Here is a 24026-nt window from a genome sequence, read left to right on the forward strand (position 1 = left end):
TTTAGTGTCCATAGGGAAGCAAATTTATTGAGTTTAAAGCAAATGGAAAAGTCAAATACAATATGACTTACTTTGAAACAAGTACTGTAACAAAAATGATGAAGACTGAAGATCATATGGACTGGACATTTCAAGAGCAGGCCTAAAATTATAATTGCCTAGAATGACGTAAAACATGATTTTGCATCCATTAAAATAACCTGTATACATTTCAAAGCTACTTCACAATGACGACCACATGCATTTTATCTAAACATGTCGTAAACAGACACTGCAGTAGTTTGAAACTCTCCTAAAACGTTGAGCATTCAGTTAAGATTTTCTGATTCCTGCAGGTTCATGCAGTATTTTCCATCATGATGTCACAGTTCAGTGTATTAGCAGCAACACATCATGCTGAGGGAAACCCATCCCATTTCATTCAATCCCTGAGCGGCCTGTTTAGGTGAATCAAATGATTCATTTTAAGGGGCTTATGCCGTATTCTTATTGTTTGTTTGGTATTCCATACTATATTTTGGCTGAACGCTTGTGTAAGAGTCTCTCTTCTGGTGTAAGTGTGTTAGACCAAGAGAGGGAATGTGTGCATGTGTGTGTGAAAGTTTGCCTTAAAGGAGTGTTTGCTGAGAGACAATCATTAACATCCACAGCTGCTCTGTCCATCAGGGGGCGTGTCTTGCAGACTTGGGCCTCTGTGATTGGTTAAAATGCTTGGGTCTCCATCCAAGCTTTCATTCATTTTGTCACAGATTATATCGACCAGCCGCTCAAACACCTGCTTGACATTAATGTTATCCTTCGCACTGGCCTCGAAAAACTGGAATCCTGCAAAAAGAGGCAGAAAAAATAGAAGAGATACAGAGTCATACAATAAGTGTGAAATGTGACAAAGATTGTATTTAAATAAAACTGTGTCATTTACTAAGTATTATTTTTTACAATTAGAATAAACACATTATTCACATATAATAAATATTCAGCATATGTGGATCATTTAAAAAAAAAACAGCAAATATTAGCTGAGCAATAATTATATGTGAATAAATTCTGCTAGTAATAATATTATTTTGATAAGTTTGGCCGATATATGGGACCTTTATTTTGACAGATACATAAAGGACCTATTCTCCATCTCCATTACTTTATTTACAGTTATAATAAAAGTAATGCAAATGCTATCATACTTTTTCATATACAGTCAGATATACACTTTTATATCATTTAATCAAGTCTCTGGATATCAAATAAATATTTAATGCCATAAACCTCACAAACGTTTGTAAATCCAGCTGGTAGGTCTTCTTGTGTTAAAATCATTATTTTTACATAAATTGTTATTTGGTTAACATAAGTATCAAATAATCTTTTTATTTTACAAACTTTATATCTTAAGCCCTTTTTCCATTTTTTTTTAAATTTTTTAAAAAATACTATGTAACTATACAACTAATAACTATAAATTTAATTTCAGAAAAGGTCATGCATGTGTTATTTGCTATATTTAAAATGGATAGTGACATATCATAAATACACATTTTATATCAGCCATTAAAAAAATCCATATTGGTCGATCACTACCTACAGTATAATACTACTACACGACATATCTAAAATCTATTTGGCAATAAAAGAAGATTCACTCCCTTTGAGCAACACATTTGCTCTCCTGTTCTTCCTGTCTTGTTTTTTTTTTTTTGTCTAAATAAAGCTCTGAAGCACAGAAGAAATTTAGTAGGTGATGGGCCATGTACAGGGTCCAATAATAACAAGCACCGCATGAGAGTAGCATTTGGCTTTAATTTAAACTGTCAGCTTGCCCTAAACTTAATTAAGGACTTAAACATTTCATAATTTAAAGAAATAGTTTGCCTCCCAAAATTAAAATAGTTAATTGTGTCAACCATTTTGTGTCAACCATTTTGTAGTCCTGTCCGAGTTCTTAGTGAAATACTTTATTCCCTACATTCGTTCACAAATTTTTACCCAAAATGCATTCTGATTTCTAGTGTACAACTGATGTACACCAAAGACTATAGAATACCTTGAAATACACACAAAATCAAAATTGACTATATTTATTTTGTTAGCGCACATTGCTATTTTTGTGGTGAACAATTCATCAGTGTTTATTTTTGTTCTCAGTATTTTAATAGTATGATTATGAACATAAAAGCATTACAAAACAAATAAATTATATACCATCAATAAAACCACAAAGCTGACGCGGAGGTATTTCATAATTACAATAAAGTAATTTTGAGTGTTATTCACTATTAATAATATTTACATGCAATATAAAAGTGCATATGTGACTATGTTTTTGCAACAGGTCCATGTCCAGTGTTGCGTCCGGTGAAGCAAGCAAGCGCTCATTAAAGGGGTCATATGATGCTTTTTTAAAGATTATTATTTTGAGTATTTGGTGTAATAGAATATGTTGACATGCTTTAATGTTCAAAAAACACATTCTTTTTCAAATACTGCACATTATTGTAGGTCTTCTATGCCCTGCCTGTCTCAAACACGTCGTTTTCTACCAAGTCCCTCCTTCTGACAAGAGCAATCCGCTCTGATTGGCCTACTGACCTATTCATTGTGATTGACCAATTGACCGTGTTGCTGTTCTTTTGTAATCTTAACAATTCCTAAATGCATCTACTTTCGGAAGGCCAAATAAAGTGCTTTTGCTTTCTCCTATATACACAAAGCATCTCCCTGACATGGCTGCTTCAACACTAACTGTGGTTACTGAAACCACTCCTTCTTTCTTTGCATGAACATTTGGGTGGCATTACGCAAATATTTCCACATGTTGACTTAGACATTTCTTTATTACATCTTTCATTTATCGCGGTCTCGTTTGTATCTGGCCAGTTTGAAGAAAGCCTCACCAAGCCTAAACAGCCAGGTGTTTGCGATGATGGGAACTTGAACAAACGTGGATGGGTGACATGAACGGAGATAGCTCCAGATCGGCAAAGTACTGTTAGGTTTCCCAACAAGGTCCATCGCCCAACAAAAAATTAATTTGCTGAATGCATAAACTGTAAATAATTACCATAGACTTACAGTCTAAATTAAACAGTTTGTAACTGTTATTAGACCTGTACACAAAACTTTGTATTATGCTTGCTATAGAGACATCATGTGCACTAGCCCTAGAAAGGACCATAAAAGTATTATAAATATGCAACATATGTCTATATAAAAATAATGGAGAATTAAATTTAATAGCCAATACATTTTTTTTTTTTTTTTTGTCAGGGATTGCAAAAAAGTTGATTTTGGAACCTCCATTTACAGGCTTGTGTGTATGATTGTTGTTTTTTATTGTCCTGTAACATGCCTAGCTCATTTGCCAGTCTCTGTCCATCCTCTCTGGACACCAGTCTGTCATCCTCCAGATCACATTTGTTTCCCACAAGAATCACCTGAGCGTTGTCCCACGAGTACGTTTTAATCTGAGTTGCCCTGGAAAACACACAAACACACAAACACAAATTCAGTCAGTTTCATGCGCATGAGCGCCCCCTTGAAGGTCATTATAAAATGTGCAGAATTAAAAAAAAAATGTATATTTGACCTTTCAATAACTCACTGTGGTCATAGCAGGATGTCTGACTGTAGCACTAAAATAAATAAAGTAAACTCACCAGTCTTGCACAGCATAGAAGGACTCTTGGTTAGTGATGTCATACATTAGCAGGAAGCCCATGGCCCCTCTGTAGTATGCTGTGGTAATAGTGCGGTACCTCTCCTGCCCTGCTGTGTCCTAAAGAACAACATACAAGAAATACAGCCATTAACGTCTCTATTCGCTATTCCTTTAGGTCAATAAATACACACACACACACACACACACACTCAAAATATAACTTATATCTAAATCATTTTTTCTCAAAACACTGTACAGCAGAAACCCAGCTGTTAAAGCGTTCGTTGCTTTTTTGTTTTTGTTTGAGTCAACAACATGAATATTTTTTTAAATGATTAGTTGCTGTTATTTCTTATCAGAGTCTTATATTCCAGTAGAGCAGTGATTTTGAAAAAGTGGGATATTTCACCATTAATTATAAGTGCAACAAAAAAAACAATATAATAGTGCATCAAAAAAAATTATGTAATATTCAATTACACAGACACACATATGTATATATATTAACAGACTCATACAGTTTAATGCAAAGAAAATAGCTAGTTAAAAATATTTTCTACACCGCTTTTCACTTTATTAATTAAGCAAATTGTAATATTTGAATTTATAGATTTTTATATTAATGAAACTTTGTTAAACATGTGAAATGCCATAGAGGACATGCCACATTAATTAGCTAAACTTCGCTTTTAATAATGTCGGTTTCAGTGGTCTGTTACAGAAATCGCATAACTAGTAATCATTATGAAAACTGATGGCTAAACAAAAAGCTGTGCTTAAAAATCACAGCAATACTGACGATGTTGCATAGTGTCATAAGTTCAAGTCAATTAAAAATATAAATATATGACAATTTGCCTCATGTCTAAATAATAAAATAAACTAATTATTCAAGTAAATGCCATGCAAAAAAGCAGAGTCAGAGGTTTAGAGTTTAACAGCCTCATTAATGTGGTAACTAGGCAACATTTGATTAGTTTCCATGATACTGAGAAGTCTTGACTTGATTTAGAATGCTGTGACCTCACTTATGTAGGTAACCATGGTAACCATTGGTTTGGGCAGCTGTTTGAGGCATGTATTGTACTTTAGGGAAAGACCCGAATTCAGACTAATGGGAGCTTGACAAAAGCCTGGGCCCCTTCTTTCAACAGAGATAAGATGTGCCACCTGCCCTTCACACACACGCATGACGCCTGACTTCACCACAAAGACAATTCAATCATATCTATAATCATTATGCCTACTCTGAAAGTTCTTAAAGCAAGCCTTAGAGTCAGGAAATGTTGATGAAATTTTTCTTCAACATCCATGACTGTGTCAATAATACAGCAGTTAAATGCACAGAGCTCTGATGCCTAATCTAATGTGATATATAATATTTGCTCTTCCTTCATAGCAAAATGACTCAAATTACTTTCGGTGTTGTTTTAAAATCAAGCACTCCTCCTTTAAGTAAACAGGGAAATGTATAAGTGAACACGCACCTACAGTATAAAGTACTTTCCACAAATAAAGTACACTCTGTTGTCCAAAGAGTTTATAAAAAGCACTGGATGCATAAATCCCTACTGGTTTTCTGTTAAGAGAACTAAAGAATATTAGATCAACTATTTTACACCTTAAGCTCATTTAATGAGGATATGCACCTTTTGAAATGAACTTAATTAACTGTAATTATTAATTAATTAGAAATAATACTTACATTTACTGAACATTTATAAAAAAAGAAAAAATAATAATAACAATAATATACGCACACATTTGAACACTTTAAGGCCGTATTTTTGACTTTATTAGTGTAACGTTTAATAATTAACATGTATGGAGACACAAACGTTACTGGCTTATTTCATACTGCACATTCTCATTGCTATAGCAATATAGTCAATGACACACACACACACACACACACACACACACACACACACACACACACACACACACACACACACACACACACACATGCATCAATTGGGACTGTGCCATCAGTGGTGCATCAGCCTATAAGACTTGACATGATGCAGTTTTTACATGCAACTAATGGCTAATGGCTAATGATAAAACTGGAGAAATATATATAAAAATAAAAAATACTCAAGAAAGCTGAATATCATAGAGACTTGATTGTGAACTATATTGACTGGGCCATCAAAAAACACCCTAACAATACATTACAATGTGCCAATACATCACTGTCCTGGCTGGTACCAAACAAAACTAGGTTTGCCTGTAAAAAGCTAATTATATTAGCTCTATTCTAGTCAGTCTCAGACCACTGCAGTCAGAGCCGAGTGGTCTATGGTGGGTTATCAACACACAAGTGCATTCTGGGAAAACAAAACTCAACACCTCTGAGGCACTCACCCACTTCTTTTCATCAACAGAAAGTACTGTTTATTCCTCTTTCGAGGAAGGCTGTGGCTGCAATCTGTCACACAGCAATAACCACTAAAATGACAACTGTATATTTCACTCTTGGCAGGACTGGGCAGTTGATATTCTGACCCACTTCCTGTCTTGGTATTGATTTAATTAGTGATTCAGAGCAGAAGGCAGATGCATGGCTGGTCTGGATGGTCAAAAAGCACACCCAATTTGATTTTATGTCTTTTATTTTCTAAATAGTTGCCTCGAAATGGATTTGGCCCTGTGTGTGTGTGCTCGCTTCACAAATAATGCATCAAATGATGGGGCCATCTGCTTTGGGTCATTCTAGAAGTTTTGTAACATTAAACTTCATTGCTGAAACACACACTTCACAGATTATCTTGATCAAGGTATCAGTAAGTCATGCTGACATATGATTAGCATATCCTCTTTTCACCACATCTGACTTTGGCAATAACATTTTTTTTTCTGTCTTAAGAATTGTAACAGAGTAAAGTCATGAAATTATTCTTCTGAAATAACTGCAATGACACCCAATGCATTACAACTATGGGAACCAAAGTGTTGCACCAAAAGTCTCACAGAGTACTGCCGGAAGTAAAAATCCTATTTGTTTTCTCCATAGGAAAACAACATATGAACTTTTTAAGATAGACCTACTTTGAGGTTGTTAATCGATGGTATTTGCTTCGGTTGAAGTCTTCAAGCTACATTTAAACTTATTTGTTTTTCAAATAATTGTAAAAAAAAAATTCTTTTTTTTTTTTACTCAATGTCATTTGCAATGCTTCATGGGACTGCATTTCTTTCCCTCATTAAAGCCATTAAATACACTTGTACTTTTGCCTTCTGTCTGACTTTCAAGCACTTTTTTGCTTGAAATCAGAGTTTGAAATGCTGTGATTCACCTCATAGCTGGTTTCTTTGGTTTATGACTTATAACTATTTTAATGAATATGAAGTTAAATCCTGGTCACCAGGGTTGCCAGATCTGTGAAATAAAACAAGCCCAATTGCATTTCCCCCTTCGTCGTGGATCCACTCCATTGAAATTGCATTCCCGATGGTGAACGAGAGATCACATTAACCCACGGGTTTAAAAAAACTACCCACAGCCAGAGGTGGGTAGAGTACCCAAAAACTGTACTCAAGTAAAAGTAAAAGTACTTCTAGAAATATTTACTCAAGTAAAAGTAAAAGTACTAGTCTTGAATAGTTACTTGAGTAAGAGTAAAAGAGTATCGGATAAAAAATCTACTCAAGTAGTTAGTTACTAGTTACTTTGGGTCATATATACTGAGCCTATTTTTATTTAGATATATAGATGAAATGTATGTAATGTATGTGTGCGTGTATAAATGTATATATTTCATCATCCTTTACTCCAATTTATGTAATTTATTATAAAACCCTGTCTGTTTACTTAAGTAACAGATATAGGTGTCATGCCATAACATATTTTTAATACGACTGACTTTATATTAAATGTGAATTTAACATTGAAAGTTAATGTGATTTAAATATTGCTACTAATCTTTCATTGTTCAGAAAGAGAGCAAATAACATTTACATTATTAAAGATAATTTTCACTGACAGTCTAGATTTCAATCACTCTCAGAAACTCCCATTAAAATCACTGAAACTGTTAACACTGTGAAATCAATATCTTATTTACAGATTCGTACACACATCTGCACTTTGTTGTTCCTGCGAGAGAATTCGCCAGAAAGAGGTATTCAGTCAGGAGCGAGTGAAGGAAGCACCGGCATTTCAGCGATGACTCATCGGAACACCTCTGATTGGCCAATGCTTTAATAAGCTCAAAAGAATCATGTGTGATTTGTTATAATGCGCAGCGCTGTATAAACGCATCTATCTCTGGCTCAGCGCCAGCAAGCGATCACAGATCTGAATTTAGCAGCTGACTTGCACCAGTGTGATTGTATTAAAATTAATAAAATCTTAATCGGCTATTTTTAGTCTTTTGGAAGCTGCATTCAACTTGACTCCCCTCTGTTATAAGCCACACACGTACAACAAACTAATGTCACAGTGGTATCGTGTACTGTAATCGAATGTAGCCCAAGTTATTACCTGTTAAACAGTAGACAGCACACGCGGTGTTCATCTAATAAGGATCTCCATCGCTAGCAAATAATAACCTTTGCAGATTTCAATTCAGTGCAGTTCCAGCCACGTTTTCAACGCTCTTTCTGTTCTTAAACGTTACAACTCCGAGTGAACCACTTCAGATGCTCAGCGCGTGCGGCAGGGAACTGAACGACTCATTCAAACTGATTCATGAACCAATTCACTCGTTTGCCAATTGGTTTGATCAAGCCTTTGAACAGTATTGACTCAAAAGAATGAATCATTCGCGAATGGGCATTGCTCATTGCCCAGAGAAAAGTAGACGGCGCGTTTGGAACAAACTGAAGCATTTATAACATTTATTGCATTAAGATAAAGTAACGAGAGGAGCGTCGCCCACAGTAACGAAGTAAAAGTACAGATTTTCCCCCAAAAATTTTTAATCTTTAAATATACTCCGAAAAGTATTCGTTACCCCAAAAAATTACTCAAGTAAATGTAACGAAGTAAATGTAACTCGTTACTACCCACCTCTGCCCACAGCAACTGTGTAAAAGAGCACAATTCCCGGACTTGGCAACCCTGTCGATTACACCAAGAGAGATAACAAAAAAAATAACAATAATGATAACTAAATGACCACCCACACCAAGGGACAATAATGTTCTGTTTCTTTCAAGTGCACACCGCAGTTTTGTCATCAGCTGCTTTAAAAGCTCAAATGCCTAAAAAGCAGGTTGGATTCTGATTGACTGAAAAAAAAAATCCCTCTTTCCTCTGAATTATTATCATATAGTTTTGGTGTTGCACACTATTCTCCACAAAACACCAATGCAATTAGTCAAGACCTTGAATAAACCAATATTTTTAGAAATACTACTCACCATCCTCATTTAACTCCAATGACCCATTTTTGAAACTCACCCATATTTGCAGTTTGACTCGTTTCTCATTGCGGTACACCGTTTTGACTTTAAAGTCGATGCCGACCGTGCTGACAAACGCTGAGGTGAAGGAGTTGTCAGCGTAACGGAACAGAAAACTAGTTTTTCCCACACTGCTGTTGCCAATGATGAGTAGCTTGAACATGTAGTCGAAATTCTGATCGGCTACATCCTTCTGCACCGGCGGCTGCTGACGGGTATCACTGGCCGACGCCATCTAGAGGGAATGAAACACAGACAAGTTATATAGTCACCATTTAGAATGAACGTAAATAATAAAGTTTGTCAAACAGAAGAAGAACACCTTCATCTGTCAGGCTCTGAGGCTCTGCTGTGCCCCTTTTGCCCTATTGATACTCTACTATGTAGTTAAAGTATTCTTCCAGCTCTGTCATCTATCTGTCTTTCTTTCTTTGTACATTAGAAATGCTGAAACAAGGATCTTTCCTTGATTAAAAGCCATTACAGCTGAGATCAGCTCAGCACAATTGATTCTGGACATATTAACAGTACTTAATGTGGGAAACACATAATGAGAATACCTTAAGGAAGAGTTCACAAAAGATAAATATTTTAGTATTATATACTGACTAATATTAATATTTTGAATTAGCATTTATTTTAATTGTTTGTTTATTTTTTTATCTATATTCATTTCAGTTTGTGTTTAATATTTTTATTTCACGTTTAACTGCAATTTTTTTAAGGTTAAGGTTTTGAGGTTAAGTTTCTGATTGTTTATTTCAGATTAATTTAAATTAATAAAAATGTGGCCCTGGACAACAAAACATGATTTATACATTATCTGAAAGCTGAATAAACAAGCTTCCATTGATTTATGGTTTATTGGGATCTGACAATATTTGGGCAAGATACAACTATATGAAAATCTGGAATCTGAGGGAGCAAAAAAATCTAAATATTGATCAAATCACCTTTAATGTTGTCCCATTAAAGTCCTTAGCAATGCATATTACTAATCAGAAATGAAGTTTGGATATATTTATGGTAGGGAATTTACAAAATGTATTCATGGAACATGATCTTTACTCAATATCCTATTTTGGCATAAAAGAAAAATCTATAATTTTGACCCATATAATGTATTGTTGGCTATTGCTACAAACATACCCATGATGTTGCGACCTACATTTACATTCAGTCATTTAGCAGATGCTTTTATCCCTTACAAAAAGGGACAATAGAAGCAATCAAAACTAACAAAAGAGCAACAATATGTAAGTGCAAATGACAAGTCAACAGAGACTTGGCTTATGGCTTATGACTGGTTTTGTGCTCCAGGGTCACAAATGTTCTCAAAAGTTTTAGTTTCAGTACAAACAATGTCCTTAACAATGACAATGCTGTACGACTGAAGATTGTCTGTGAAAAATGACTTAAATCCCAGTCTGTTCATCACACAAACCATCGTATGACTTGAAATATAGCTCATAAATGATATGAGTTACTATTATAATAATTTATGGCCCATTTTTTTAGGCTGACAGACCTACTGAAAGCTCTTAATGGAAAAGAGCAGTATTAAGACTCTTTGAAAAGTCTTCATTTCAGAAAAATGAAAGAAAACCTCTAATAACATGTGCCTTTTAAACTAAACAAGTATTATAACATCCTGCTCAAACATATGAGAAAGAGGTGATCACATCTACACCTGTAAGCACCTAAAGAGGGAGTTACCAGGATGTGACACACCTTACACATATGAATGAACTCAATGCGACTGTGCCACAGTGACTGAGCTCTAAATCAAATAAGGAATATCTTTTGCACAGACAAAGATAAAGATCTGATCTGATGCTTGTCGACACAAACAGCAGATCTGTCAAACACAATATCAACTCACATCTGTAAGTCAATCACACAGAAAATTGTCATTTGAACATGACAACAGCATTTTGGGATTAAAGGGGAAATGAAACGGCTCTAATCGCGCTTCCATATGGATATCTTTCTTGTACTATCATTGCATATCTTTCTTCTGTACGCAAATAAAGAAAAATGCATGTCCTTCGGGCACAAACATAATATGGTGACTATGACTAACCTTATCCCGCTTTTCTTAGAGGTGATTATTTTGTTCTGTAAAGTTGATGTTGCGCTTTCCCGCAGTTGTTTTCGGACATCCAGTCCTCGCAGATCCAGTTTCACTTTTCCCGCAAAACACACTGGAAAGAGTCCACTGTCCTTATCGGTTTAAAAGCCGACCATTCCCTTCCGTAAAGAGGGGCGTTGCAAACCATACGCTTGATGACTGCAGGGATCTGGCTGTCGACCAGGTTGTATTTGTGCTGACGACTTCACTGCGACTGCTGTTTCCAGATCAGCCAGCGGCCCTGGCGAGCGTCCAGCCTGCGCTTACAGAGCAACCAATCAACAGGTCCCCGGTCAGCCACACAGCTGCAGTCTCTTCTGCCATGTACATACGGGACATTCTGTCTAACGGGAACCATAAGCGCTTTTAAATGATTACAAAGAAAAAAAAAAAAAAATTATATATATATATATATACCTAACGTCAACAGTTTAATTACATAATTAAGCGTATCCTAACCTTTTTGGCCAATGTCATCAATATACACCATGTCTTTTTATAAGAATATTTTAAATGATCAATTATGTCATAAACAACTGACGGTTATTTACCAGTTATAATCAGCCATTTACTAAATAAATGATTGATATATTATATAAAAAATAATATATATATATATATATATATATATATATATATATTATAATAATAAAAACCTGTAACCTGTAATCTACAGTTTTACAGTTTAATTGCATAAGCTTTTTGGACAATGTGATAAATGTACACCATGCCTTTATATAAGAATTTAAAACTGGCATTTCTACTATATAAATACATGAAAAGTTATTTACCAGTTAATCACCTATTTACTATGTAAATAATTTATATAACATATATATATATATATATAACATATATATATATATATATATATATATATAAATATGTATATATATTTATTGGAAATAATAATAATAATGCAACTATTTATTTAATGCACTGTTTAAACTTTATTCAAAAGGAAACCCCAACATTAAACTCAGTTACTTTTATCATGTATCTATTTAAAAAAATGTAACATTAGGTGCACATACAGAAACAAGCTTATCTAAAATCTTCTAGTCACAAAAGAGGAACACAAAAGGCGAGTGCCATGAGGAATTGAGCAATACAAGGCACGGCTATGAAATGCACACTCACAGGTTTCAGCTTGCTAGGTTTTTATAATCAAGAGATATTATTTTAGCAGGTGGGTTTACTTGAACTAGTTTTTACTTAAAACTAGGACACATCTTAAAAAAAAAGTCATATTAACTGAACTAAGTTAAATTGAACTACATAATAAACCTTTCAAGTCCCCATTTTGCATAAAAAATGGGAAAATTGACATTAAGAGTCAGACAAACAGTCAAAAGAAAGAAAAAATTAGCTTTCATCTTATTAAAATAATCTTGACAAATAAAATGAACTCCATACAGAACTATGTAATGTAAACCACAAGGGAAAAAACAAGTGTAAAGCCCTATTTGTCCTTACAAGTCTTTATATTTAGCTGTCCATTAGTGCATTGAGGTTTGTGATTGGCTGGATTGTTGGCCTCCCACAGCTTCTGGAACTCCTGCTGATAGGGCCCCACGAGTTCCGGCTCCTCTGTGACCATGACGTTTTCTTTGTTGCTCTGGACTGCAGTTAGGGTCCAGTTGAGGGAGCCAGTGATCAATTTCCTGCTGTCCACCAATGCAAACTTATGGTGCATATGAACAGCTGAGCTCATCTCATGCCTCACACAGATGCCTGTAACAGAGGTCAAAAACAGATCGGAAATGATCAATTAGCACCAAATCCTCTTGCAAATTAACAACAGATGCGATTTCGACATCTATCAAACCCATCATGTGTGAATCATCTAGATCCCTTAAGTCTGCGCTAATGCATCATCACAGTCCGCAGTAGCTGGGTGTAACAGCTTGCAGAAGTTACAGCAGTGTGTACTGAAATAACACAGGTTGAGCCAGACAGAACATGTGTGAGCTGTAAGAATGACAGTTTTTACTGCCTGCAACAGTCGTGCAAGTTCTGACTATAAACCATTTCATACTGCATACCACAGGGTTGTGAGGACAGGCCCATGCTAAACATAATAAGGTTATGAAGTCAGTAAAAACCTTGAAAAATGGGGGAATTGTTTTTCTTTTTTAAATTATAGATTTTTTTAATTAGAAATGTTAATTTAATTAATGAAGATTAAATATATATATGACGATGATGATGAGATGTATATATATATATATATATATGGATGTCAAAAAACAAAAACGAATTTCAAATATTTGTTCAAAATGATTCAAAATAAAATAATTCAAAATAAAAATCCACATTCGAATGCAAAAACGTTATACTACTTTTTGCAAATAGTGGCAATTATCTGCATCACAGTATTGTAGCACATTATAAGACAGCATGCAATAATAACTTAAGTGTAGATTGTAGATGAAGTGGATACCACCTTATTGGGAAAATAAAGCCCTCCCTACGTCCTACCCTAATACTACCTGATACTTTATTTTTTAACTTTTTGATTATTTCCTTCATTTTCACTGAAAATAAATTATTTTCTGATGTGATTTGAAATTTGAAAAGGGAGAAAAAGGTTTGCCAAAAGGCAGATTCGAACCTGGGTCGATCGCGTCAAAATGAGCATGACCCATGTTTCACCATCTGCACCACTGGAGCTGGCGGCCATTGACTGTCTTTTGTAATCTTGACTCGCCCAATCACACATTGGTGGGCAGAATTAGTGTAAATAGCCTCTGCCAACAAGACAGGCTATTTGCACTTTAAATTGCAATAATATTTGACAAAATACCAGGGTTTTTTCTGTATTTTTGCTAAAATAAATACAGCCTTGATGACCACAAGAAACTTAATATAAAAAAAATATATACAAAATCTTACTGATCCCAAACTTATGATTGGTATTGTACTAGGGATGGGACGGTATGAAAATTTAATATCACGATTATAGTGACTAAAATTATCACGATTATCAATATTATCACGGTTTTGTTGAAACGAGATGAAAGTGTTCAAAAATAGTTGATGCTCACACTGAAAACATTTCAGCAAGTTTTATATTTAATAATCAACAAACAACTAATAAAACAAGCAACTCTATGCACTTAATTTAAAGAAAGATTAAATTCTGTGGCATTTCCTTCCTTACAATGAAAAGTGTAGAAGCATAGAAAAGCATAGAAAAGTCACTGACTTTCGCCATTCCTTCTCGAAAAAAAAAAAAAAAACATTGTGCGCTGTGCTTGCGTCAGACTGTTGCTGGCTGGACATGATTTAATAGTGAGTTATTAAAACCGCGATAATCAAACACGGTTTTAATGATAATTCATTTTTAAACGATATTACTAACCTTCAGCACATTTTATCACGGTTATCAATAAAACCGGTTATCGTCCCATCCCTATATTGTACATATACATACATATATATACACACACAATGGTGGCCAAAATTATTAGAACAATTAATACATTTCCAAAGATTAATTTTGCCATTAACTGTAATAATCCACTGAGATTTTTGTCTGACGACAGCCAGAGCTGCACACAGAGATCTGATCTCAACATCATCATCAGTCTGTCTGGAGGGACATGAAGAAACTGAAAAAACTGAGACAGACTCAATCCAGAAAAACTGTGGCAACGTCACCAAGATGCTTTAAGAAACCTACCTGCAAACTGAGACAGACTAAACGAATGTTTGGAAATGTAAGCTGCTATTTCCTACTGACACGCTACAGCAAAACATGGAACAAACTGACCTAAAACCATTTCACCCAACCCATTTATTCAACAACACACCTGCCTTACGGAGGGCACCGATCTGAGATCCAGTGATGGTCATGTAGTCTCTGTCTGTAACCACTCGCACAACGACTCCCCGTTTGTGCAGCAGGAGAATCGCCCTGCTCAGCTCCATGTGAGAGAAGGAGAACATGCACAGGTCCAGTGACACACGAGATGAGAGGAGATGAACGAGGAGCCTGGAGAAGGATGTCTCAACCCCATGGGGAAGCGGACATGCACTGAGGGTGGAGAGAAAAATAAGTAGTTTTCCATTTTCCATGTGCCTTTTTTCGTATTCATCATCATTTCCTATCAAAATGCTTTGCTACGGATGCGAAAACGCAGAAAATCTAACCTAATCCAATTTTTTTTGGCAGTGTGTAAATGTGAGGTCGTATTTATTTTTAACATGCAAAATTTCAGATGAGAATTTCAGACTCAGTGTGAAAGGACCTTCAGATTAGAAAAAGCTGATCAAACTACCAGGGGAAATGTTTATGGCGTATGAAGAGGTGCTCAACGCAGACTTGAGGTGAAGGGAAGAACAGAACTTCTTTCAGGGGTCCGCGAGAGTCTCTCAGACGCCGCTTCAGCCAGTTTAGCCACTCCACCCCCAGAATGAAAGCTACGGCTCCCAGCCCCAACACCTTCATCAGCTCTTTACATGACATCTGAGAAACAGAGAGAACGGATTAGAAAGTGAAGCAGCGTTATATTACACTTTATGAACAATAAAAAAGAAGAGACCGTACATTCCTGAAGTTGAACATTTTGTTCTACGGTTCCATTAACCACAATTGGGATCACAAACTCTCATCCAGTCGTTTTCCCAAATCAGGGCCATTGTCAAAGCCAACAGGTCCTGTATTGACGGAGCCCACCCACAGAAATGTTATTCATTTGATCCATGTTGCAAATTATTGCTCAGGTACTAACTTTTCTAAATCTGCAGTCAAATGATTTTTTATAATTGCCACTAAATTGTATTCCAGTTTCAGTAAACATTCGTCTTACTCCTTGGTTGCAGTCGTTTATATTCAAAGGTAACGTTACACGACTTACAACACAGTTATGTGGGAAATCGGTAGCCAGGCACGATTTTAGTTTATATAACAAAAACAGGCCTACTTTACAACTGCAACATATAAAGTACAGGCTATTAATGTTTCCTGTTTGTTTAAAGCAAATAATAATAGTAATAAAAATACGTTTTTGCAGAATTTGCAGATTGACCAATGAGAAGCAAGCATTCCAGAGCGTTAGTCCTTTGAAACGTTAGCATAATGTAATTGATTATATTTGCACATCTATCCTAATCTCCGAAATCATAAATCATGGTTATTACATAAAAACGGACATATATGACGAATGACTGTATTAACAGCGTGGTTTAATGTGTAATTTATACATTTTTGACAAAACAGCGTTTCAGAAAAGTTACTAATTTAACAAATTAAACTTACACTTATTTGTAGTTCACCCAGGTGCGTATTTTGTTACGAAACGCTTTTTATAGCACAAAATGTGTGAATGTTTTGATATAATACCTGTTGAGACATGTCTGCCAAACCCAGGTGACAATTGAAAGCACGTGCCACGCGCATGTTCTGTTCAAGGAGAATCACTCTTATGAGTCGAATCTTTTCAAAGAATCGTTTGAAGAGGTTCATAAAAGAGGATTAAATGATTCGTTTTCGAATCGGCCAGATAGTTTCTCGAATAAAACAATTTTCAGACTCGCTTCTTTCAATCACGTCCGATTTGTGTTTGTAATAAACTCAAACGCTAAGAGCGACATAATAGTGGGCGTCTGGAGTGAAAGTAGGATTTAATGAATGGTGGAAAACTCGAAATATAATATAAATGAAACATACTTCAATTAGTTTATGGTATGAAAGTTTTATCAAAGCGTTGGTTTGAATAAAACTGCATTTTAATGCAAAGAGCAAAACTGTTTCATTCAAGAAATTTAATTTTTTTGTTTGTTGTTGAACTTAAATTAGCTGCATTTAGATTTTATTTTATATTATTAATAATATTAAGTAGGCACAAAAACGTTATAAGCAACAATATATGCTCACACCATAGACGGTATAAAACTGTTTTCAAAGGAAGGACAGGTTTGTTTTTCTTCTTTCAGAGACGTTTAGTTTAGATGTAGGGTGAGTGTGTCAGTGGCTCCCCCTGCTAGTAGAGATTTGTGATAGCAACAGATTCACTTGTAAAAAGTAAAAACGAGAGAGCATGTTAGTTTGGTCAGTGTTTATTATCCGCGATAAAATATATTGTTTTATATTCAGAATGCAATACTGAACAATTCAAGAGAAGTTTGAGGAAGAAGAAGAAGTTTTGAAGTGCCAGAAAGTACCATGGTTCTACTATATATATATATATATGATACACTGTCAGAAAAAAAAAAAGAAAAGAAATTTATATATATATTTTTTTTCTGACAGTGTATCATATGGATTAATTCCACTGAAGGCTATTCTTTGAAGAACCTTGGTGCCATGGTCCAATATAATCATTCAGTATTATGGTAAAATCACCATACAATCACTGCTCATAATACTGTCAATAGATTTTGTAAGGATAGGACTTGCACTAAGGCAATCATGTTTTTTTTTGTTGCAACAATTAAAATGATAATAGTATTGAAATAGTGACAAACAATAGTTATATATGTGCAGCCACCGATACATTTTTTGTTTCTTGCTGCTTAAACATTTCAAACATTAAGCAAGCATATGCAAGCAGAGGCTGAAAAGCTCAAAAGTGTAAAATGCGCAAATTGCATTTCTCAATAACTTCCTCAATACTTTCAAAACATTAATCTATTTTTTTTTTAGTTTAATGACCCTACAGAATATATATTAACCACTGATGGCAAGGAACCAAATGTAGGAGACAGGGTCTTGTCCCTATTCCACTTCAGACAAATAACATAACCATTTTATACTTTCATTACATTTGTGTAGATATATTTATTGTTGTCCCCACATATAGACTCTAACTGATGATTTTTGGTTCATGTTTAATCACCTTTGTAACTTCTGATATTCTGAGACTAAAGACCAGTTACATCAAATTTTGAGGAATTTAAAGACAAAGGTTAATATATAAGGCAGACTATGACTGACTCATAATAAAGCACCTAAATCAGTCGATTTGGAGTTTTTGTGTGGTGATCCCCTTTAAACTAACCAAACACCAGCTTAATTGATTCTTTAATGAAGCACTGTATGCCTAATTCATTAGCCACATAAAGATGATTATTTGTTTTAGTTAAGCTGGTCTGGGATCAGGAGAAAGGGAAATCATCTACCAGTGCTGAATACCAGAGTGTAAGTGTATTAATGAACAAAATCAATGGCGTCTTGTTCAGTAGGCTTGGCGCAGTATTTGTGGTCGTACACCAGCCGTGAGCCTCCCATCGGGGTGAGGCCGCTCTGAGACGCCACTTTATTGGTTCCCATCTGCAGAGACACGGTTGTAGAGTCCACCGGGTCTAGATTCACGTTCTTTTCTGTCACCTGTCTCGCCGTGCCAAGAGCAAACATTCCAGCCTACAGCAAGACAAAGACAGAGTTAAAACAGTTGCAACAGTTTTGGAATTTTTAGGGCTTTTTTAAACTGTTCTGAACTTCCTAAATTGTTCAGTATTTTTTCAGTAGCATGGATGTTAATGTAAGTGTTTTACTGTAATCAGTAATCAAACCACACATGCTCCATTTTGCTATTATGAGTGTTGATATAAATAATAATCCTCAGTATCTGGGGTGGTGATGAACAGAGTGCTCATGTCATAATTACGATGATTTTGGCGTTAATGCAGCGTGTGGTCTCACCATGCTGGCACATTTGTTGGTGCCCATTTGGAGGTTTATAGTGGATCGATCCGCTGGTTTCTCCATGCCTATATTGGGATCATAGAGATGACGCCTGGTTCCATAGGAGGTCATGCCCTTTTGGCTGGCAAATTTGTTGGAGCCCATCTGTGAATTCACATGAAATGTATTTTATATACTGTTCAAATGGACACATTAAATTGATCAAAAGTAACAGTAACACATTTGTAATGTTACAAAAAATTTATGTTTCCAATAAATATATCACAGTTTTCAGACAAAAAAAAAAAGTAAAAAATGAAGCAGCACAGCTGTTTTCAATATAATAATATAAAATGTTTCATGAACAGCAAATCAGCATATAAGAATGAATTCTCAAGGATCACGTGACACTGAAAACAAATGCTTGAGATTTAGCTTTGCATGACAGGAATACATTACATTTTAAAATATATTTAAACGAGAAAACATTTATTTTTAATTGCGATAATATTTCACAATATTACTGTATTTACTTCTTTCAAAAACACTAACAAAGTCTTATCTCACACGTTTAAACAGTAGTATTTTTTAATAGTCAAACTGTAGCTACAGTACAAGAAACAATTAATGTGTTTTACATTCAAATCAAATCCAAAGTGTAGTATATTACATACTCTTGACTCCTTCGTATTTCTGTATAAATGCGTGACAAGGTTTTCTATTATTCAAAATATTTTCTGTTTCCTGTTGCATTGATATTTCTCACTGATGCATCTTATGTCAAGTGTTTGTCATGTGACCTGCTGGCTGATAATGCTATCCCCTGCTTTCATCTTGTCAGGATTGAATTTCCTTAGTTTTTTTGCTGCATACTTCACACCGATGTCACTTTTTGTGTAGAAGCCTTTAGTCTTCGCCTGGTTGGAGAGAGAACATGGAAAAAGACATTAAAGAAAAAACATGACACACACTATCTTTGGTTGTATTCACAAGTTGTGTAAGCTGCATATTAAAGAGTTTTATAATTATTTTCTTACCACTCCAGCCAATGCAATGAGGGAACACTGGACCTGGGTGTGGTTCATGTCCTCGAAAAGGTCATTGGCCTCAAAGATGTCATGTGGTTTCAGACCGTATTCACCGATGGCTCGAATAAAGTGAGTGATGTTCTCTAACTAAGAGAGATTGAAGGAATTGGTATGAAGTTAGGAATGGATACATCTCTATATTTCTCAGAAATATGCCTTGTATCATAAATACCACTATGCCATGTTCATTGTAGGTCAATGCCACAGTTTAAGTACTTTAAACAGACTGGAGTTAATGAGGTAAAATAGTCCATTCATTAGAAGAGTTTGACTCTTGAGCTGCATTCCTTGTTCACGCAAACTACTTTAAATTGCATGCTTGTTTTATCTTCTGTAACTATTTGCACTTTAAATCAATAACCACTTTGACAGTGCCAAAGAAAAGTCAGTTTGTGTCAGGCTTTTAATCAAGTGGTTTAATCCTAACGGCGCTTAGAGCTAAATTCTCTACCCATCTACATTCTCTGCATTTCTCCGCACATACAGTGGCATCTAGTACATGCACTAATCACATAATGTTTGTAAAACATCATTTGCATTCTTAAAATGGCAAAAATGCGGCTCTTAGTTTCCATTTCAAAACAGAAGTGACGTCCAAGTTGTCACCACTATGCGCACAAATTTGAGCAGCATGAGTGACGTCTCAAACTTCAAACATTGCTGACAGCCTCTACACACTACCTTGTGCCAGTTCAGGGTTGAATCATTGACCTTTGGAACAGATCCAGGTTGCAGTTTGTTGATCAGCCTAGTGATTATAAACACAAGAGCAATTACGCTAAGCTCAAAAATGATGTGACTGCAAGTTTTTTTGTGTGTGTAATTTATGTGTTATCCTTCCGTTTTAATCCTTTATAACTTTTGGCTTATTTCTACTTTTTACTAATTTGGCTTATCACTTTTGATTATTAATATTTAAATTGTCTCAATTATGAATTATTTTGTGTGTGTGTGTGTGTTACTGTCCCTAAATAACCATTGATTGGTTGTTTGGTAACATACCAAGTCACTTGTGTAAAGTAATGTATTTTTATTTCTGAATGAGCCTTTGCTGTTTAAATGGTAATTAACTGTCTTTCATTGGTGCAACTCACTCGCACAGGATCACGCCATCCTTCAGTCCCTCCATGAAGTTGTCAGGAACCGTTCGACCTGTGACCTCATGGATCCAGATCCTCAGGGCCTCCTCCGTCTGAGGGTCATACTTCTGTGCCAGCTGTTATGTAAAATGTTATATTTCCCCCCCACATAATTTACATTGTAATTTACATTTACACACATTGCTGTATACTAAAACTTTTCTAACGTTCTGTAGATGCAAGCTGTTTGCTAACAACTGCAGAAAGCAGTTATACCTTTAGAATTTTGCTTGTATCTTACTGTATTCATTTATTTTTATTGTTGTAAATTTAGCACAGTGTGTCTCTATTCTAGACTCTGGAAGTAAATTCAAGCATGAACACGATGGATATTTACACAAGCTTCCTGTTTTGTATGTTCATAATCATAATTACATTTCTCATAACAATGATGATACACTAACCCATAATTCTGAAAAAAATTCTCATCTAAATTAAGTACTAAAGTATGATATATATTATGGTTATACACTAATTTGGTGTATATTTCATTGATGCCATTAAATAGATATCATCCCTAAAGTTTCATTAACCATTCTTTGTTCACAGGATGTAATGCAAAAATATTTTTATGAAAGATATATCATTGCAAAAATAAGAGTTTTTTTGACAAATATTTTGGAAATTTAGCTGTTTAGTAACTAATACCACAATGGAAGTTTTTTTTTTTCCATTTATCTCAAAGTTGTCCTAAAGGTTTAAACTTTAACTTCAAGTTCATGTTACTTTTCTGAATGCAGTCCAATATTTGAACTGGATGTAAGTGTGAAAACTGGTTTTTTAACCAGTATCGTTGAAATGCATCGTTGGAATTCCACTGTAGCACAGAATTGCCATAGGGCAAAACTGTTGAGCAAAGTTGCTAAACAACAACATCTATTATACTTTGGTATGCAGTCAGGGCAAGTTTATTGAATTTGTATTATAAAGTGCTCACCTTATTCCTGACATCAGCTGAGAGTCCAAATGTGGGTCCTTTGCTGAACTGGGTGCTCATGGTCTCTCAAATTGAGTCTTGCTGATGCTCCTGTGATCTGTATGTATCCGCTCTTAAGCTGCGGCCAAGGAGTTCTGTTCTGATCTCTCTCCATCTTTTAAATGCCCGTCTGTCTGTTTGTTATACTGTACAAGTCTGCCCCTCATTGGCTAAGAACTCTTGGCCACCTGACCAATCATGAGCATGAATGTACTGCTGGCATGCATGGGTCAAATGAGCTCTAATGGAATAGTTTAACAAAAATGAAAATTCCAAACGACATATGTTTTCTTCTCTGCATTTGGTTTAATTCAAAATAGCAAAAGTAATAATAGTAAATTATTACTAGTGTTATAGTAAGCGTAATAATAAATTAAGCAGGGAAGGGCAGGGAGATGATGATTGGGTGGAGAGAAAGAGAGACAGATGGAATTTGAAGACTTTATTTGGTCATGATGGTCCTACAGCTTTCATGTGTTTGCAGACATGTTTATAACAGAAAGAATCCATTCCAAGTGAATTCTGAAATAAGTTCATCACATTAGGGAGTTTCTGTAACTATATGAAAAAGGAGGAAAATGAAATAGACTATATACTGTGTACTGTATATAGGTGAATATGAATTTGGTGGGTTACGTTGCATACTTTTATAATACATTTACCATAAAGGAAATGTAGGAAACACTGGATGAATGGATGACAAATAGCGAGAGATGTGTAGATAGGTGGACGGATGGATGACAAATAGCGATGGATGGATGGAAAGATAGATAGGTGGAGGATGAATGGATGACACGTAGCAAAATTGTTGGATGGATGGATGGATGGATGGATAGATAAGTGGACGGATGGATGGATGGACGGAAAGATTACAAATAGTGATGGATGGATGGACGGATGGATAAAAAATAGCAATGGATGGATGGATAGATAGGTGGATTGATGGATGGATGGATAGATAGGTGGATGGATGGATTGATGGATGGACGGATGGATGATAAGTAACAATTAATGGATGGAAGGATGATAAATAGCGATGGATGGATAGATGGTTGGACGGACAGACAGATGAATGGGTGGAAGTATGGAAGTTGCAATGAACAAAGTAGTGGCTCGTTCACACTATTTTAAGGAATGCACTCCAGTTAATTTCAAGTTTGGCGAGTGATGTTTAAAACCATTTTAGGGGATGAGGCCAAGGATAGAGTGGTCATAAAACAAATTAGTGCTGCATTTCAAAGATTACAATCCAAATAACATTAAGGGAATAGTTCACCCAAAATGACATTAACTGATGGACTGGAGTGGTGTGGATTATTTGTAGATTATTGTGATGTTTTTATCAGATGTTTGGACACTCATTCTGACGGCACCCATTCACTGTAGAGGATCCACTGGTGAGCAAGTGAAGTAATGATAAATTCTCAAAATATTTAAATCTCTTCATTTCTCAAAATTTTACCCTTTTCTATATTTTCAAGGTCCTAACTTCTTCAAGTGAGTTGAAAATTTTACCATTTGTGCCTGTAAAAAACAATTTTCCACCAGATGGCGGCATGACCAACCTTTGCAACTAGACTAAATGATTTTTTTCTTCTTTTTTTTTCAGTTCTATGAAAAAATGGCCACCATGTCATTAGCTCTTCACTAAGCTGCCTTACACAAAATTATTCTACATTAACATTACATTTATAGCAGTTCAACAGGAGGCGCCATCACAACCATCTTGCATCTGTCCTTCAAAACACAAAGCTGTCAACGACTGGGCCACACAGCCTACTGTATCATGACATCCCATAATTTCAAAAGGAAGCACAGTATGGATACTAGCATGCTGCTTTCACTATTTCTGCAGTAGGCATTATATATATATATATATATATATATATATATATATATATATATATATATATATATATCGCTCTTCTAAACTTATTATTTGATCGCAAGAGGCACAGCTGACACGCTTAATGTTAATTCTGAAATGATAACTGAACT

General features: G+C 35.3%; 3 protein-coding genes across 5 annotated transcripts; all 3 read right to left on the reverse strand.

The window, feature by feature from the left end:
• On the reverse strand, positions 1-11417 carry rab3da (RAB3D, member RAS oncogene family, a). Its single transcript, XM_059554704.1, has 5 exons — positions 11148-11417; positions 9063-9299; positions 3654-3772; positions 3347-3471; positions 1-825 (listed from the first exon to the last, which is right to left on the reverse strand). The coding sequence occupies exons 2-5, from the start codon at positions 9297-9299 to the stop codon at positions 638-640; spliced, it is 669 nt and encodes a 222-aa protein (XP_059410687.1). The 5' UTR covers positions 11148-11417; the 3' UTR covers positions 1-637.
• A 765-nt stretch (positions 11418-12182) lies between these two features.
• On the reverse strand, positions 12183-16641 carry pld6 (phospholipase D family, member 6). Of its 3 annotated transcripts, none has more exons than XM_059553329.1 (4): positions 16543-16641; positions 15479-15666; positions 15011-15234; positions 12183-12929 (listed from the first exon to the last, which is right to left on the reverse strand). In XM_059553329.1, the coding sequence occupies exons 1-4, from the start codon at positions 16597-16599 to the stop codon at positions 12658-12660; spliced, it is 741 nt and encodes a 246-aa protein (XP_059409312.1). In that variant the 5' UTR covers positions 16600-16641; the 3' UTR covers positions 12183-12657. The 3 variants fall into 3 exon arrangements, with proteins under 3 accessions (XP_059409312.1, XP_059409313.1, XP_059409314.1); XM_059553330.1 differs by lacking the exon at positions 16543-16641 and adding an exon at positions 15748-16200; XM_059553331.1 differs by lacking the exon at positions 16543-16641 and adding an exon at positions 15752-16199.
• A 1401-nt stretch (positions 16642-18042) lies between these two features.
• Positions 18043-22400, reverse strand: cnn1a (calponin 1, basic, smooth muscle, a). Its single transcript, XM_059553332.1, has 7 exons — positions 21990-22400; positions 21008-21129; positions 20595-20661; positions 19863-20000; positions 19626-19742; positions 18844-18990; positions 18043-18561 (listed from the first exon to the last, which is right to left on the reverse strand). Exons 1-7 carry the CDS (start codon positions 22047-22049, stop codon positions 18349-18351), a joined length of 864 nt encoding a protein of 287 aa, XP_059409315.1. The 5' UTR covers positions 22050-22400; the 3' UTR covers positions 18043-18348.
• Between the last annotated feature and the right edge of the window lie 1626 nt (positions 22401-24026).

This window comes from Carassius carassius, chromosome 7 (genome assembly GCF_963082965.1).
Source record: "Carassius carassius chromosome 7, fCarCar2.1, whole genome shotgun sequence".
NCBI classification, from domain to species: Eukaryota; Metazoa; Chordata; class Actinopteri; order Cypriniformes; family Cyprinidae; genus Carassius; species Carassius carassius.

Bases quoted from the DNA above. Each gene is read 5' to 3' on its own strand.
- rab3da (XM_059554704.1), bottom strand. From the start codon at position 9,299: ATGGCGTCGGCCAGTGATACCCGTCAGCAGCCGCCGGTGCAGAAGGAT. The intron at 3,773-9,062 runs GTGAGTTTCAAA...GTTGTTCTTTAG, and splicing joins GAGTCAAACTGCAAATATGG to GACACAGCAGGGCAGGAGAG. The intron at 3,472-3,653 runs GTGAGTTTACTT...TGTGTTTTCCAG, and splicing joins TTCTATGCTGTGCAAGACTG to GGCAACTCAGATTAAAACGT.
- pld6 (XM_059553329.1), bottom strand. From the start codon at position 16,599: ATGCGCGTGGCACGTGCTTTCAATTGTCACCTGGGTTTGGCAGACATG. The intron at 15,667-16,542 runs GTATTATATCAA...TCTGTTTCTCAG, and splicing joins TGGCAGACATGTCTCAACAG to ATGTCATGTAAAGAGCTGAT. The intron at 12,930-15,010 runs GTGTGTTGTTGA...CCTCTGTTACAG, and splicing joins CGGTGCCCTCCGTAAGGCAG to GCATCTGTGTGAGGCATGAG.
- cnn1a (XM_059553332.1), bottom strand. From the start codon at position 22,049: ATGAGCACCCAGTTCAGCAAAGGACCCACATTTGGACTCTCAGCTGAT. The intron at 20,662-21,007 runs GTGAGTTGCACC...TATAATCACTAG, and splicing joins GATGGCGTGATCCTGTGCGA to GCTGATCAACAAACTGCAAC. The intron at 20,001-20,594 runs GTAGTGTGTAGA...AATCTCTCTTAG, and splicing joins CAACCCTGAACTGGCACAAG to TTAGAGAACATCACTCACTT.